Source organism: Mustela erminea, chromosome 4 (assembly GCF_009829155.1).
Source record: "Mustela erminea isolate mMusErm1 chromosome 4, mMusErm1.Pri, whole genome shotgun sequence".
In the NCBI taxonomy this organism is placed as follows: domain Eukaryota; kingdom Metazoa; phylum Chordata; class Mammalia; order Carnivora; family Mustelidae; genus Mustela; species Mustela erminea.
Window position 1 is genome coordinate 650,791 of NC_045617.1, and position 13,301 is coordinate 664,091.

Sequence of the window (13,301 nt, forward strand, 5' to 3'; positions counted from 1 at the left end):
TTTGCTGTGCACAGGAGTTTTTAATTTGTTGACTGTTTTTTTGTTGACTGTTTCCTTTGCAGAAGCATAGGAAGCTTCTGCACAGGAATTTTTAATTTTAATGGAAGTCCAGCCTATCGGTTCTTACTTTCATGGATCATGCCTTTGGTGTCTTATCTGAAAAGTTATCACCAAACCTAAGTCATCTGTGTTTTCTCCCACGTATGTATGTATGTATGTGTTTGAAAGATTTTATTTATTTGACAGAGAGAGAGACAGCAAGAGAGTACACAAGCACGGGGAGCGGGACAGGGAGAAGCAGGCTTCCCGCCGAGCAGGGAGCCTGATGCGGGGCTCGATCCAGGACCCTGAGATCACGACCTGGGCTGAAGGCAGACAGTTAACGACTGAGCCACCCAAGCACCTCCCATGTTATTTTTAAGGAGTTCATGGTTTTCTCTGTTGTATCACCTTTGTCCCTTAGTCAAAGTTCATTTGACTGTGTTTCTGAGTCTCTTCCTTCCCGTCGATCTGTTTGTCCTCTCGCCAGTCCGTACAGTTCCAGTGAGCGGAGCTTCCTCATGAGTCTGGAAGGCGGGTAGCGTCAGTCTTCCAACTCGACTGTTGTTCTCCGGTATTATGTGGCCATTCTGGGTCTTTTGCCTCCGTATAAACTTTAAAATCAGTTTGTTGATTTTTTTTTCAAAACTAAGGTTTATTTCCCCTATATGCATCCAATTCTTGAAGGTCATTACATTCGTCTTACGAAGTTCCGTAACAAAGTTGACCCCACACCAGAGGAGTAGTGCAGATGAAAAGGAATCCCATTCAGTGTCTCCCGCCCACGTTCTGTCAGGACTTTGGTTTTTATCTTGTGATGTTTCCTTCTGTGCTCACATGTGGTCCACATTTGAGTCTAAAAAATATTTATATTTTAACGGGCTAACTATCCGCTGAAACTTCTTTTATTTTGTTTTGTCTTTTTATTGTAGAACATTTCAAACATAACAAAAATAAGATAGTAAAATGAACGTCATGTACCTGTCACACGTTTTATTTTTTAATTTTAACTCCAGTATACATAACATACAGTATTACATATTTTTAATAGTCATTCCTATTTTACCTTTCTTGTTAATCTTCCAAATGTTTTTGACTGGGATATTTTAAAGCCAAGTCAGTATATTTTAGCATTTCCCCTCTACATATTTCAGTATGTATCTTGAACAGATAAGGACTTAATATCTAGTAATTTTTCAGATATTAATGATTTTAGTTGGTTTATTTGAGTCAGGATTTAAAAGACATCTGCTCATTGCATTTTGTTGGTATGTCTCTTATATGCCAGCTTTTCTGACTCAAGTGCCTACAGAACAAGACACGAACACAGTGACAGCAGTGCCGTGATGCAGCCTTCCTGTCCCAAACTGAGTGCTCAGGTCATTTCTCTGTTGCTGCAAACCGCTGCAGTAAATGTCCTTTATGCTTATTCTTGCACATTTGTGTTTTTATTTCTACAGAATATATTCCTACAGATTAGACAAGTCAAATTGTGTGTACATTTTAGATTTTTAAGATTATGCCAAATTTTGGAATAGTTTACATTCTCATCATTAATGTATGAGAGTGCTCATTCCCCATACCATCACCAGGAGCAAAAAATAAGGACTTCCTTTGGAGCCATGATGGAATAACAGGTTTAAACAAGGACTGTTATCCCCAACAAAAGAGGTACAAATTAAGTGAGCACTGTGATTGTACCAACTTTCTACCTGGAGACACATAAACTACCAAAACTGAAAGAAGAAGAAATAGGAAAACAGATTGATAACCAGCAAATAAATTGAATCAGTAATCAAAAAAACTACCAACAAACAAAAGTCCAGGACCAGATGGCTTTTATTAAAAAATAAATTTTTTAAAAAATAAAAATTTTTTATTTTCTAAAAAATAAAAATTTAATTTTTATTTAGATTTAATTTTAAGTCAAGATGGGAGAGGAGAAGGGAGTTGAGGGGAATTAGAAGGGGGAGACGAACCATGAGAGGCTGTGGACTCCGAGAAACAATCCGAGGGTTATGAAGGGGCGGGGGGTGGGAGGTTGGGGGAACCAGGTGGTGGGCATTAAGGAGGGCGCCCATTGCATGGAGCACTGGGTGTGGTGCATAAACAATGAATTCTGTTACACTGAAAAGAAATTAAATTAAAAAATTTTTTTTTAGCTTAATAATAAAACAAATACCCCTATTTTAAAATGAGCAAAAGATTTGAGGATATTTAACTAAAGAACTTACGCAAATGTCAAATAAGCACATGAAAAGATATTCAACATCTTGTCATTACAGAAATGCAAATTACAGCAAAATAAGCAAATAGTACACACCTGTCAGTATAGTTAGCATTTGAAAGCTGACTATACCACATGCTGGCAAGGGTGAGGAGGAGCTGGATCTCATACACTGCCGGTGGGAATTTCAATGGTAGAAAAGTTTGTTGATTTTGATTTGAATTAGATTAAGTCTGTAGATCAAGTGGGAAGAATTGACATCTCGACAATATTGAGGCTTTCTATCCATGAACATGGGATAGTTCTCCATTCCTTTAGTTTTAAAAATTGCTTTCAACAGTTTTATTTTTCCTCATAAAGATCTTATATAATTTTTTTATTTTTTAATTTTTTTAAAAAGATTTTATTTATTTATTTGACAGAGAGAAATCACAAGTAGACGGAGAGGCAGGCAGAGAGAGAGGAAGGGAAGCAGGCTCCCTGCTGAGCAGAGAGCCCAATGTGGGGCTCGATCCCAGGACCCTGAGATCATGACCTGAGCCGAAGGCAGCGGCCCAACCCACCGAGCCACCCAGGCTCCCCAAGATCTTATATAATTTAAAAAAAATATTTATTTGAGAAATAGAGAGTGAGAGACAGTACAAGCAGAGGGAGAAGCAGGCTCCCCTCTAAGCAAGGAGCCCAGTGCGGGACTCGATCGCAGCACCCTGGGATCATGACTTGAGTTGAAGGCAGACGCTTAACCAACAGAGCCACCCAGGTGCCCTGTATTTTTTTTTTTTTTTTTTAATAGAGAAAGTGATCGCGTGTGGGTAGGAGGCGAGAGAGGATCTCAAGCTGGTTCCATGCCCAGCGTGGAGCCCGACCCGAGGCTCAGTCTCACAGCCCTGAGATCATGACCTGAGCCCAAACTGAGTTGGGTGCTGAACCAACTGAGCGATCCAGGCACGCCAGAGATCTTACACAACTTTGTTAGATTTGTTAGCGTTTCGTTTGTTGGAGTGCTGATGTAAATGGTATTGTGTTTTTAATTTCAAAATCTACTTGTTTATTGCTGACACATAGGAAAGCAGTGGAATTTTGTATATTGACTTTGTATCCTGCAACCTTGCTGTAAGTGGTGAGTGTCCAGAGCGTCTTGCCGATTTTTTTGGATTTTCTACACAGATGATCATGTCATCCATGGATAAAGACAGTTTTATTTCTTTCTTCTCCATCACTAGACTTTCTATTTCCTTTTATTGTGTTATTATATGAGCTCCGATTCCCAGTATAATGTGGAGGGGAGCGGTGGGAGGGATGTTCTTTCCTTGTTCCTAATCTTGGCAGGACAGTTTGTAGTTTCTCACCTGTTCACAGATTAGCTTCGGGTATTTTGTAGATACTCTTGGAAGGTTGAGGAAGTTCCCCTCATTCCTAGTATATGTATGGGGAGTTTTTATCATGAATTGTTGTTGGATTTTGTCATATGCTTTTTTCCTACATTTCTTAAATGAACTGTCATGTGAAGCAGCTACTATTTCTATTCATTTGTTCGTTTGTTTACTTGTTAGAGTGCAAGCACATATGACTGTGGGGGCAGAGAGAGGGAGAGAGAGAATCTTAAACAGGCTCCCGGCCCGGCTGGAGGCTGACACAGGGCTTAGTCTCATGACCCCGAGATCATGACCTGAACCAAAATCAAGAGCTGGATGCTTCCCTGACTGAGCCACCCAGGCACCTGAACATTTTTTGTTATTTTCATGTGATTTTTCTTCTTTAGCCTGTTGATGTGATGGACTAATTGGTTTTCAATTAGTTTCCAGCCAGACTTGCATATGTGGAATAAATCTCCAAATTCTACTTGGTCATAATGTATGATTTTTTAGTATATTATATGGTTTGATTTGCTGATATTTTGAATATTTTGTTGGTATTTGCATCCATATTCATGAGGGGTATGGGTTTTTTTAAAATATTTTATTTATTTATTTGACAGACAGAGATCACAAGTAGGCAGAGAGGCAGGCAGACAGAGAGGAGGAAGCAGGCTCCCCACCGAGCAGAGAGCCCGATGTGGGGCTCGATCCCAGGACCCTGAGATCATGACCTGAGCCGAAGGCAGAGGCTTTAACCCACTGAGCCACCCAGGTGCCCTGAGATATGGTTTTTAATTTTCTTTTCTTGCGATGTCTTTGTCTGGTTTTCGTATTAGGGTAATCCTGGCCTCATAAGATGAGTAAGGAAATATTTCCTCTGCTTCTTTTGAAAATAATGTTTCCCTCCATTTTCTTTCTTCAGTTTTCTTTTTTTTTTTTTAAAGATTTTATTTATTTACTTGACAGACAGAGATCACAAGTAGGCAGAGAGGCAGGCAGAGAGAGAGGGGGAAGCAGACTCCCTGCCAAGCAGAGAGCCCGATGCGGGACTCGATCCCAGGACCCTGGGATCATGACCTGAGCCGAAGGCAGCGGCTTTAACCCACTGAGCCACCCAGGTGCCCCTTTCTTCAGTTTTCTGAAAGAGATTATAGAGAATTAGTAAAATCTCTTCCTTTAAGTATTGGGTAGAATTCACCAGTGGAACCATCTTGGTCTTTTGCTTTTTGTTTTAGACGATTATTAATTATTGATTTTTTTATACTTCCATTTAACTTTTGAACGTACAGAGTAGAAGTATAATGATTGCTTTAATGTCCTTGTCTAGTAATTCTGCAGTCTGGGTCAGTTCTGGTTTGGTTTCAAGGCCTGCTGGATCTGGATGGCCCATGGGTGGGTGTTTTACATGATAAATATTTCTCTTGGTTTTTGACTCCTTGAATACCTGATTATTTTTGATTGACTGCTGGACATTATGTATGACAAAATGCACAGCCAGTTGGGCTCTGGGTGATCCGTACTTCTTTCCGAGAGAATTTATGCTTGCTTCTCGTAGCCGGCTGGCTGAGGGCACTGGCAGTCCCAGGTCACGAGTCCAGTTGGACTGTGAGAACTTGAAGGTGGGCCTGTGAACACCTTCTCTTGCCCGTTCACTGTCCTTCCTGGGGCCTGGCCCTTCGGGTCACTGCTCTAGGCCTGGGCATTTGAAAACATGCCCTTCTCTCCTACCTTAGTAGGCGGGTATGCTTTTTTTTAAGGGGAAATTTATTAAAATCCATTTGTAGTGTTTTAAAGGAAAAGCAATGCGCGGCGGCCTCAGCCTGAAGGTCGCCAGCCCTGTTCTCTGAAGTCCTTTGTCCAGCTGTGGGATTCTTTGCCCTTTTCCCAGTGAGATAGTTCTGTTTGTGCCTGAAAAGGATGCATTTAATTACACCATTTTGGGGCTCCTACTGGGATAAGTGTCTCAGGTTTCAACTGCCTTTCCTGGGACCGCGAAGCCTGCCGTCGGACAGAGGTCTTCCCGGGTGAACGGCCTTCCGTGTAGGTCCTCCTCTGTTTCCTTCTTCTCTGGTCTTAAGTCTTTGTTGCGTTCATTGCTCTCTCATGTCTTAAAGTGTATCGGAATGTTCTTGGCAATTTCCCCCGAGAACAAGAAGTTCTCATCAGGAGCGTGGTGCCAGTGAACCGGCCGCTGTGAGCAGAGACGGAGCTCTCCTCGTTCTCGTGTTTGAGCGACGGCTTCGCATCCAAGTGCCTCCTGTCTGCTGACCTTCAGCTTATAAGTCCCTACTTAACACCACCCGGTGACCTGTGTTCCCTCCTGGTTCTGGTCCCCCTGCTTATGCCGCAGTCACCCAGGGTTTCCGCCTGGGGCGCTGATTATCGATGCTTCTGCCCCTCCCCCAGCCCTCCGTGCCCACGGGTCTGAGTCTCCGTCTCTGCCACCCCAGTTCAGGCCTTTACTGTGCTTGCTTTGGCACGTTTGGTCCCACTGTCCCCACTGCGGTCCTTCTTCCATACTTGCAGCAGTGTTGAAAGTTTGCTCGTCTGAAGACGAGTTTGCTTGTCTCCTGCTTCTGCTTGTACCGTCACTGCCGGCTTCCCGTTTCCCTGGAAGCAGCCCGCACACAGCGCCCGGCCTTTCTGTGGCACCGCGGTGGCCCGCGCTTGTCCCTGTCGGCATGCGCCCTGTCGGCCAGCAGCCCGAGCACTGCCCTCCTCCTGGGGGTGTGTCTTCATTGCCATGTCCTTCACTGTCCGGCGCAGCCTTTCTTCTCGGGCAGCCGGCAGGGATGGGGTCGGCATTCGCCTCGTTAGTGACTGTCGAGGAGGTGGAAGACCTGTGCGGCTTCACTCGTGCGGCTTCGGAGTCGCGGCGCAGGGAGAGGGCTCACTCGAGGGAGTGACCGAGTAGAACATTAACAGGAATTTTAATAAGTGGATGTGTGGGGGCGCCTGGGTGGTTCAGTGGGTTAAAGCCTCTGCCTTCGGCTCAGGTCGTGATCCCAGGGTCCTGGGATCGAGCCCCGCATCGGGCTCTCTGCTCAGCAGGGAGCCTGCTTCTCTCTCTCTCTCTGCCTCTCTGCCCACTTGTGATCTCTGTCTGTCAAATGAATAAATAAAGTCTTAAAAAAATGGGTATGTGAACTATGTGTATTTTAAAACTCAATCTGTTTGATTTATGTTTGAGATCATGCTGTTATGTATGTTTTCATGCTTTAAGTGTCGTGTGTAGTTTCTGAGAGTTTCGTGTCTGTTCCCTCTTGCAGCCTCTGACCCTCGGAGGCCACCACGAGCCGGTTACTGCCGTGGCGTTCGGAAACGCAGCGAGCCCGTGTCTCCTCTGTTCGGCCTCACGGGATCATGTTATAACGTGGAGACTACATGAGTGCAGACAAAAAGCTCTTCAAGGTACATGAACATTGAAAATATATTTTAAACATGTACAAAGGGAACAACTCATCCTTCAACAGACTTGGTTTTCTAACGGGGCTGGGAGAATTTTTACTCCTCTGACCCGGAGACCAGCCGGGTGTCCGAGGTGGGTGTTCTGTGCGGAAGCGCATCAGACGCTCCGATCTCGGACCCGGGCCGTGTGTGAAGCTGACAGGATAGGCTCATTGGTTTAGGCTGTCGTGTGTTGTTATTTTGAAACCTGTGGTCTTTGTGGAACTCTGAAAGTACGCAGGCAAGGGGAGATATTCTTTCCTTCAGGCAGTGAGGAGCGGCAGACCCGTATCAGACGCGCAGGCGACTGCTTATGACTTGTGGGGAGCACAGCAGAGAGGGCAGGTGAGGGGGCAGAGGACGTGGGCAGACGCCCTCACGTGCTGCCGTCTCTAGGGAGGCGGCCTTTGCGCCAGAGGAGGGAGGGGGAGCCGGATGGCAGGGCTGGCGCTGGGCAGGGGCACCGTGCCGGGCGTGTGCTCAGGCCCTCTGTCCCGAGAGCTCTACCTGCAGGCCACGCCGAGGAGGGGCCCCGTGGTAGCAGCACGGGGGGTGTTGGAGAGCGTGGTCAGGTGAGGTGAGAAGTGAGGCAAGGACCGTGCGGCAGAGTTTGAGCTTTAGGTCATGGAGCACACGGAGAACTCCCAGGATCGCTCTAGAAGGCGAGCATGGGGGCTCTGAGGCAGCAGCATACGGAGTAGTTTATGCCTCATCTTGTGTACTTGGCAGTTGAGTGTGTTAGCACAGACACATGTGCACAGCCGCACACACATGCATAGCTGCACACACACGTGCAAATCACACAGAAGCACAGCCACACACGCACGCATGTGCAAACCACACACAAGCACACCGCACAGCCACACACGTGCACACACAGCACAAATGCACAGCCCATGCACACATGCACAGCACACACATGCACATGTACACAGTGCAGAGCACACGTGCACCACACACGTACATACACATGTGCACAGCACACACGAGTATAGTAAATATACGGCACACATGTAAATGCATCTAGCAGTGTATACATGTAGTAACACAATCTCCTGTGTACATACACACATGCACATGTACGCTACACACGTGCATACAGTAAGTGCACACATGCACACAAGTACGCACGATTCGGAAGCATGTTCATGTGCGTACAGCAGGCACACCCATGAACGTCGGTACCCGTGTCCGTACGGACAGCGAAGCACGTGTTTGTTATCTGCTCCCACGGACGGAGGTCTTTGTACGCAAGTACCCTTCCATGTGGGAATGGGCTGCGCTCTTCGGAACTCACGTGCCCGTGGATGCAAGTGGTCTGGTCCGTGGACAGGGGTGCAAGCCGTGCTTGAGCCACAGCCTGGTGCTCCCATCGGTGCAGTGGGAGGCAGCTGCTCCTGCGTCCTGGAGCTCCAGCAGTGGGGCTGGGTAAGCTGCCCATTCCTCCTCCAGGGAAGCTGCAGGGGCCTGGGCAGACTGCAGCCCCACCAGGCTTGGTTTCCATCCTGTGGTGGGTGTGGGCAGGTGTGTCGGATTACAGCATGTCCAACATGATTGTGTTTGCACTTGGACTAGAAAGGACATTGTGACCTGGGGCTGTCCTTGGTCACTTGTCCCCAGTCTCCTTTGCTGGCTCCGTGTCATTCTCTCATCTCTTCACATCGGAATGTGGGCTTTTCCTCTTTCCCATCAAAAATTACTGCTTTAGTGATGACAGCAGGCTCTGACCGCTGCCCCCTCTGCTCTCGCCGAGGCCTCCCTCCTGCCTGTGGTCCCTCATGTGAACTGCGCCGGACCCCTGCACGCGGACGTCTGACAGCATTGCCGCTTGCCTGTCCCGACCGCCTTCCCCCCACCCGCCTCCCGCTTCCCCACAGCAGCTCAGGTCACAACCCGCGGCACTGTGCTGCTTCCCTGCGCACCTCCACACCCGACCGACCCCGAGTTCTGTCCGCTTTACATTCAGACTGTAACCAAACCTGCACACTCCTCACCCCGTCCACTGCTGCCCCGCAGTCCGGCCACAGCGGTCACTCAGCGGGGTACCACGTTCCGTCCTCCTGCTCACCTTGCCCAGGGCTCTGCTCTCTACTCAGCAGCCAGGGGTCCCTGGAAGACTGAGTCTTGAGCACGCTACACTTCTGCCCAAGCCTCCCAGTGCCTTCCCACCTCAGGCAGACTAGGGACTGACAGAGCTATGGGACCCCCAGCCGAAGCCCCCGTCTCAAGGAGCAGCCCGCACTTAGTCCTGCCCCTGGGCCTTTGCACCTGCTGCTCCATCTCAGGATCATGGTGGGTTCTGCCACATCCTTTAGGATCTACTCAAGTGTCTCCATTGCCGTGGGCCCTTCTGGCCACCGCCCTGGACCCCAGTCCCTGTGCTTTTTCCGACGGTGTTCACTTCTTCTGTCGTTGTACATTGCTTGTTTGCTGATTTTGTTTATCGGTGTCTAACTGTCCCGGCCCTACCCCGGGGAAGCTTTCCACAAAGATAGGACTTTGTCTCCTTGTCCACCGATCTGCCCCAGGTGCTGAGGGAGGTGCCTGGGGTAGCACAGGTGCCTGTTGGACACTCAGGGAACGAGGCCATGGGGTTTTAGCCAAGAGAGAACTCCAGTGATGTGTGCACAGCTCCCCTCTGTAGTCCGCGGGCTCACTGTGACGTGACCGTGCTGGACAGGGCCCCTCCACAGTGGTGCTGAGTCCCGCTGCATGGTGGCACGTTGGTTGAGGGACGCTGTGTGAGGCTGCGGGTCTGCGCATGTTGTCACCTCAGGCCTGCAGGCGTGCCTGGAGACATCCTCCTGGGGGTAGAGAGGCCCCGGAGGCTCAGGTGGGCACCCGGTGCCTTCCTCCTGTCTGACACGGACCTGAGCAGCTCACACGACCGAGCCGGGAGCTGGTGTGGTCACGGAGGAGGGAGGGTTGGGACCATGCGTGATTCTGCAGGACCCCCGCGTCTGTGCACACGCAGCCTTCCCAGAGACCCATTATCTGTGACGACGTGGAGTCATTTTCTGATGGTTGGTCGCTGCGTTCCACAAATGTCCAGAACCGTTTACACTTGATGTTTTTAATACTGTCAGGGAGCCGAAGTCACACCTAAGCTCGTGGTCACTCTGCGTGCAGTGTTAGGGGAGAGAGCCACATTGTCAGCGCCTTCCTGTGGCCTCCCAGTAACCTGCCGCTAACGCCGAACCTCCATCTAGGGCTGACTCCTCGGGGGCTGGTCGTGGGCACCCTGCTGGGAAAGGTGCTGTGTTTGAGGTTGAGCCCGGATGACCGCGCGGCTGCCGTGTGCGCTGGAAAGAAGATATTTGTGCTGGATACTGCGGTAAGGTTCGGCACCTGCCGCGTGTGGGTGAGCACGGCCGCCCCCTCTCAGCAGCGGTACTGCTTCCCGGCGGTGGGGGAAGGTGTCTGGACCCTGTCCTCGGAGAGTCGCCCGGATCCCATACGGCTGTTGTGTCCGTCGTGACGCCGATCCTTGAGATCAGGCCATCGGCACGCTTAGCAGGCGTGTTCGGGCATATGTTCGCTGCTCTGATTTCTCCTCCTTTTGTGATTGTCCAAGCCCTCCCAGCTCCGTGCTTCCTGCCCAGAGCTGGACTTCCTCACCTGTCTCTTACCTGGGTTGATTTAAGGAAATGTGTCTCCTCTTCTAGGCTCCGCAACTTCTACATCTCGCATCTGACTAGGAAATGGGGGCCCGCTGGGCTCTGCTGGGCGGGCGTGAGAGAGCAGGGGTGGGCTGTGAGGGCGACCTCCTGTTTGCTCAGAGTGCACCCTGCGCTTGAGACCTGCTCCGGAGACGGATACGATACCCAGGGCCTGGCCTTGGCTTCGGTTTGCCAAGTGAATGCAGTTGACCAAGCTGTTGGCCCGCAGGGAATTTTCTGCCCTATCTACTTAAAAAAATCTCGGTTAGGGAAGATGTCAGGCATAAAATCTTAATTGGGGATTAACCGATGTGTGCTAGGCAGTTTGGGGCACAGAGTGTGCCTTTCTGTGTTCATGTGATTCTCGGCTAAATCGTGCAACTGAGGCTCAGCGTGACACAATTTAACTGAATGCTCACGTTGTAAGTGAAGTCCCAGCCGATGGGACGCGTCGTAGGGTTCAGTGATTCCATTAAGACACCCGCCACACGCAGCAAAGCTCACCAGCTTCGTGTTGGGAGAAGGAACACAGAGAGCTGGGGGTACAGCAGGCATGTCGGCTGGGAAGGAAGCTGAGCTGTCCCGGAAAGAGAAGGTGAGGAGCCCGAGTCCGGCCTCGACCGTGCGGACGGAGGGCGAGGGGGCAGGTGCCTGTTCCAGACTGTGCGGCCCTTAGTGACCAGCTTAAGAACTTCGCTTTGAGAGACGTCAGCTGATCACAGAGCATGTACGCTGATGTCACACATGACCATGAATAGTGGAGGGAAACCGGTATGTTCCGGGATACGATGTCATTGTAGACAAGGACCATTCCGTACTGTAGACGTTGGAGGTAGCAGAAATGTGCATTTCCTCACATCCAACCTGGGGAGTATCCATGTTCTGATGCACATTATGGCCCCCCCTTTTATTTTTAGTTGTCTGGCGATAAGAGGCATAAGGGGCAGCCTGTGCCCCCTCCGCTCAGCCGTCTGAATTTTCACTTCTCGGTTTACGTACCGGTAGCCTCACATTTGGAAAGGGGAGTTACGCAAAGTAGAGCTTAACGGAAACCGTTTTCTGTGAGATGTGCGTAACTTCTTAGTAACCACAATCGCCAGAACATTCAGTTACTGATCTTTCTTCACAAATCCTCCCAGAGCCGGTCTACACTAGCCAAGCTGGAGGGTCACCGGGGCGCCGTGACCGCAGCCGAGTTCTGTCCGTGGCGAACACGCGTCATCGTCTCGGTGTCTGAAGACAGGAGCTTTAAGGTCAGCCGTGGATACCGGAGTGCTTTGTCCGCTGCCACCGCACACCTGTGATTTTACTTCTGCCACACTCTGTCCTGAAGTTGGCCCGAGGTGCCAGCTGGCATGTCCCAGCATTCCCGGGGGCTTGGGTCAGCTCTGGGACCTTCCCCCTCAAATCCAGGGCCCAGGGGAGCTAGAACATTAATGGACTCCACAGTATTTCCCTGGGGGCCCAGAGCAAAAAAGCCATTTTCCAAAATCAGAGGCTTCGATCAGAACTCAATCGAGCTGAAGAAGAAAATAATTTAAGACGCCAGCTCTGTTCTCCCCCAGCTCCCAGCCGGCTGGTGTTAGCGTTGCTATGCTGTCGGCCCGGTGAGGACTTGTACAGCGGAACTGGAAGAAGAGGTGTGGGTGGTTTACACCGGCAGGGGCGGGGAGGAGAGAGACCGCAACTCCTCCTCGGTCATCTGGCCGCTTCCCTGTTGGGCCCGCCCCAGCCCCGCCAGCTGCCACAAACACACGGGCCGTGCCTAGATGGGTGCGAGGGTGCCCATCGTTTCGTGAGGTTTTTGAGAACGGGAGCTGAGTTTGGAAATCACTAGAGTGGGTCCAAAAACATGCCCTGGCACCTTACAGACGGCAGGGAGCATGGCCGGCCCCCTCTCCCGGGCAGGCACCTGACAGTCAGATGGCGGAGACTCTGGCCGGCCCCTCTCTCTGGGTGCTGGAGATGTCTGCAGCCTGTCTTGGGTCTTCCAGACCCGCAGGTGCTTCCTTCTGGAAATGTTCGCTTTTTTCCATATGATTCTGAAATCTTTTATGGTGTTTCTACAGTTTTATTACGTATTATTATGTATTTTATTATCTTCTCCTTCAGGTAACCGCTCACACAAATTAATCTGTAGCCGAGTAGACGTATCAGTTCAAGCTACATCAGGAATGTGGATCAAAGCAAAATTTATGTGTTTCTTCTGAAGAAATGTGTGTCTTTCCGAAGGTTTGGGATTATCATGTGGAATCACTGATCTACAGCTCCTCAGTGCTAACAGGTGCCTCAAAACTCGTGTGTCGAATTTGCCGGTGGGCTTCTTAGAGTCGTTATTTCCGCGTGTGTTTATAAGCTGGAGGTGTCCCACTCAAGGGGGTCGAGTTTCCCTCTCATCTACACCTTGTAAGGATTCACTGAACAGGTGTATTTCTTGAAGTTTTTAACTTAAAAGTAAGCTTATGCTTGCAGACCGAGAGGCATACTGGTGGCGGGGAGAAGCGTGCAGCCTGCCTCTGCTGTCCCCGCGAAGAGGGGCGGCCAGGCCAGCACAGGCTGCGTCTGCCTCGC

At 49.8% G+C, this 13,301-nt stretch overlaps 1 protein-coding gene across 17 annotated transcripts in view; it reads left to right on the plus strand.

Annotated features, from left to right (window-relative positions):
* WDR27 (WD repeat domain 27) overlaps window positions 1-13,301 on the plus strand; it is a 141,381-nt gene that overhangs the window by 13,340 nt on the left and 114,740 nt on the right. For all 17 annotated transcript variants that reach the window (XR_004284699.1, XR_004284700.1, XM_032338438.1 and 14 more), the window contains 4 exons: window positions 6,894-7,035; window positions 10,281-10,405; window positions 11,870-11,983; window positions 12,963-13,014. Coding sequence is in view for 15 of the 17 variants with exons in the window: in XM_032338438.1 (XP_032194329.1) it covers window positions 6,894-7,035; window positions 10,281-10,405; window positions 11,870-11,983; window positions 12,963-13,014 (433 nt within the window). In the remaining 2 variants the exon portion in view is untranslated. The remainder of the gene's footprint in view (window positions 1-6,893; window positions 7,036-10,280; window positions 10,406-11,869; window positions 11,984-12,962; window positions 13,015-13,301) is intronic.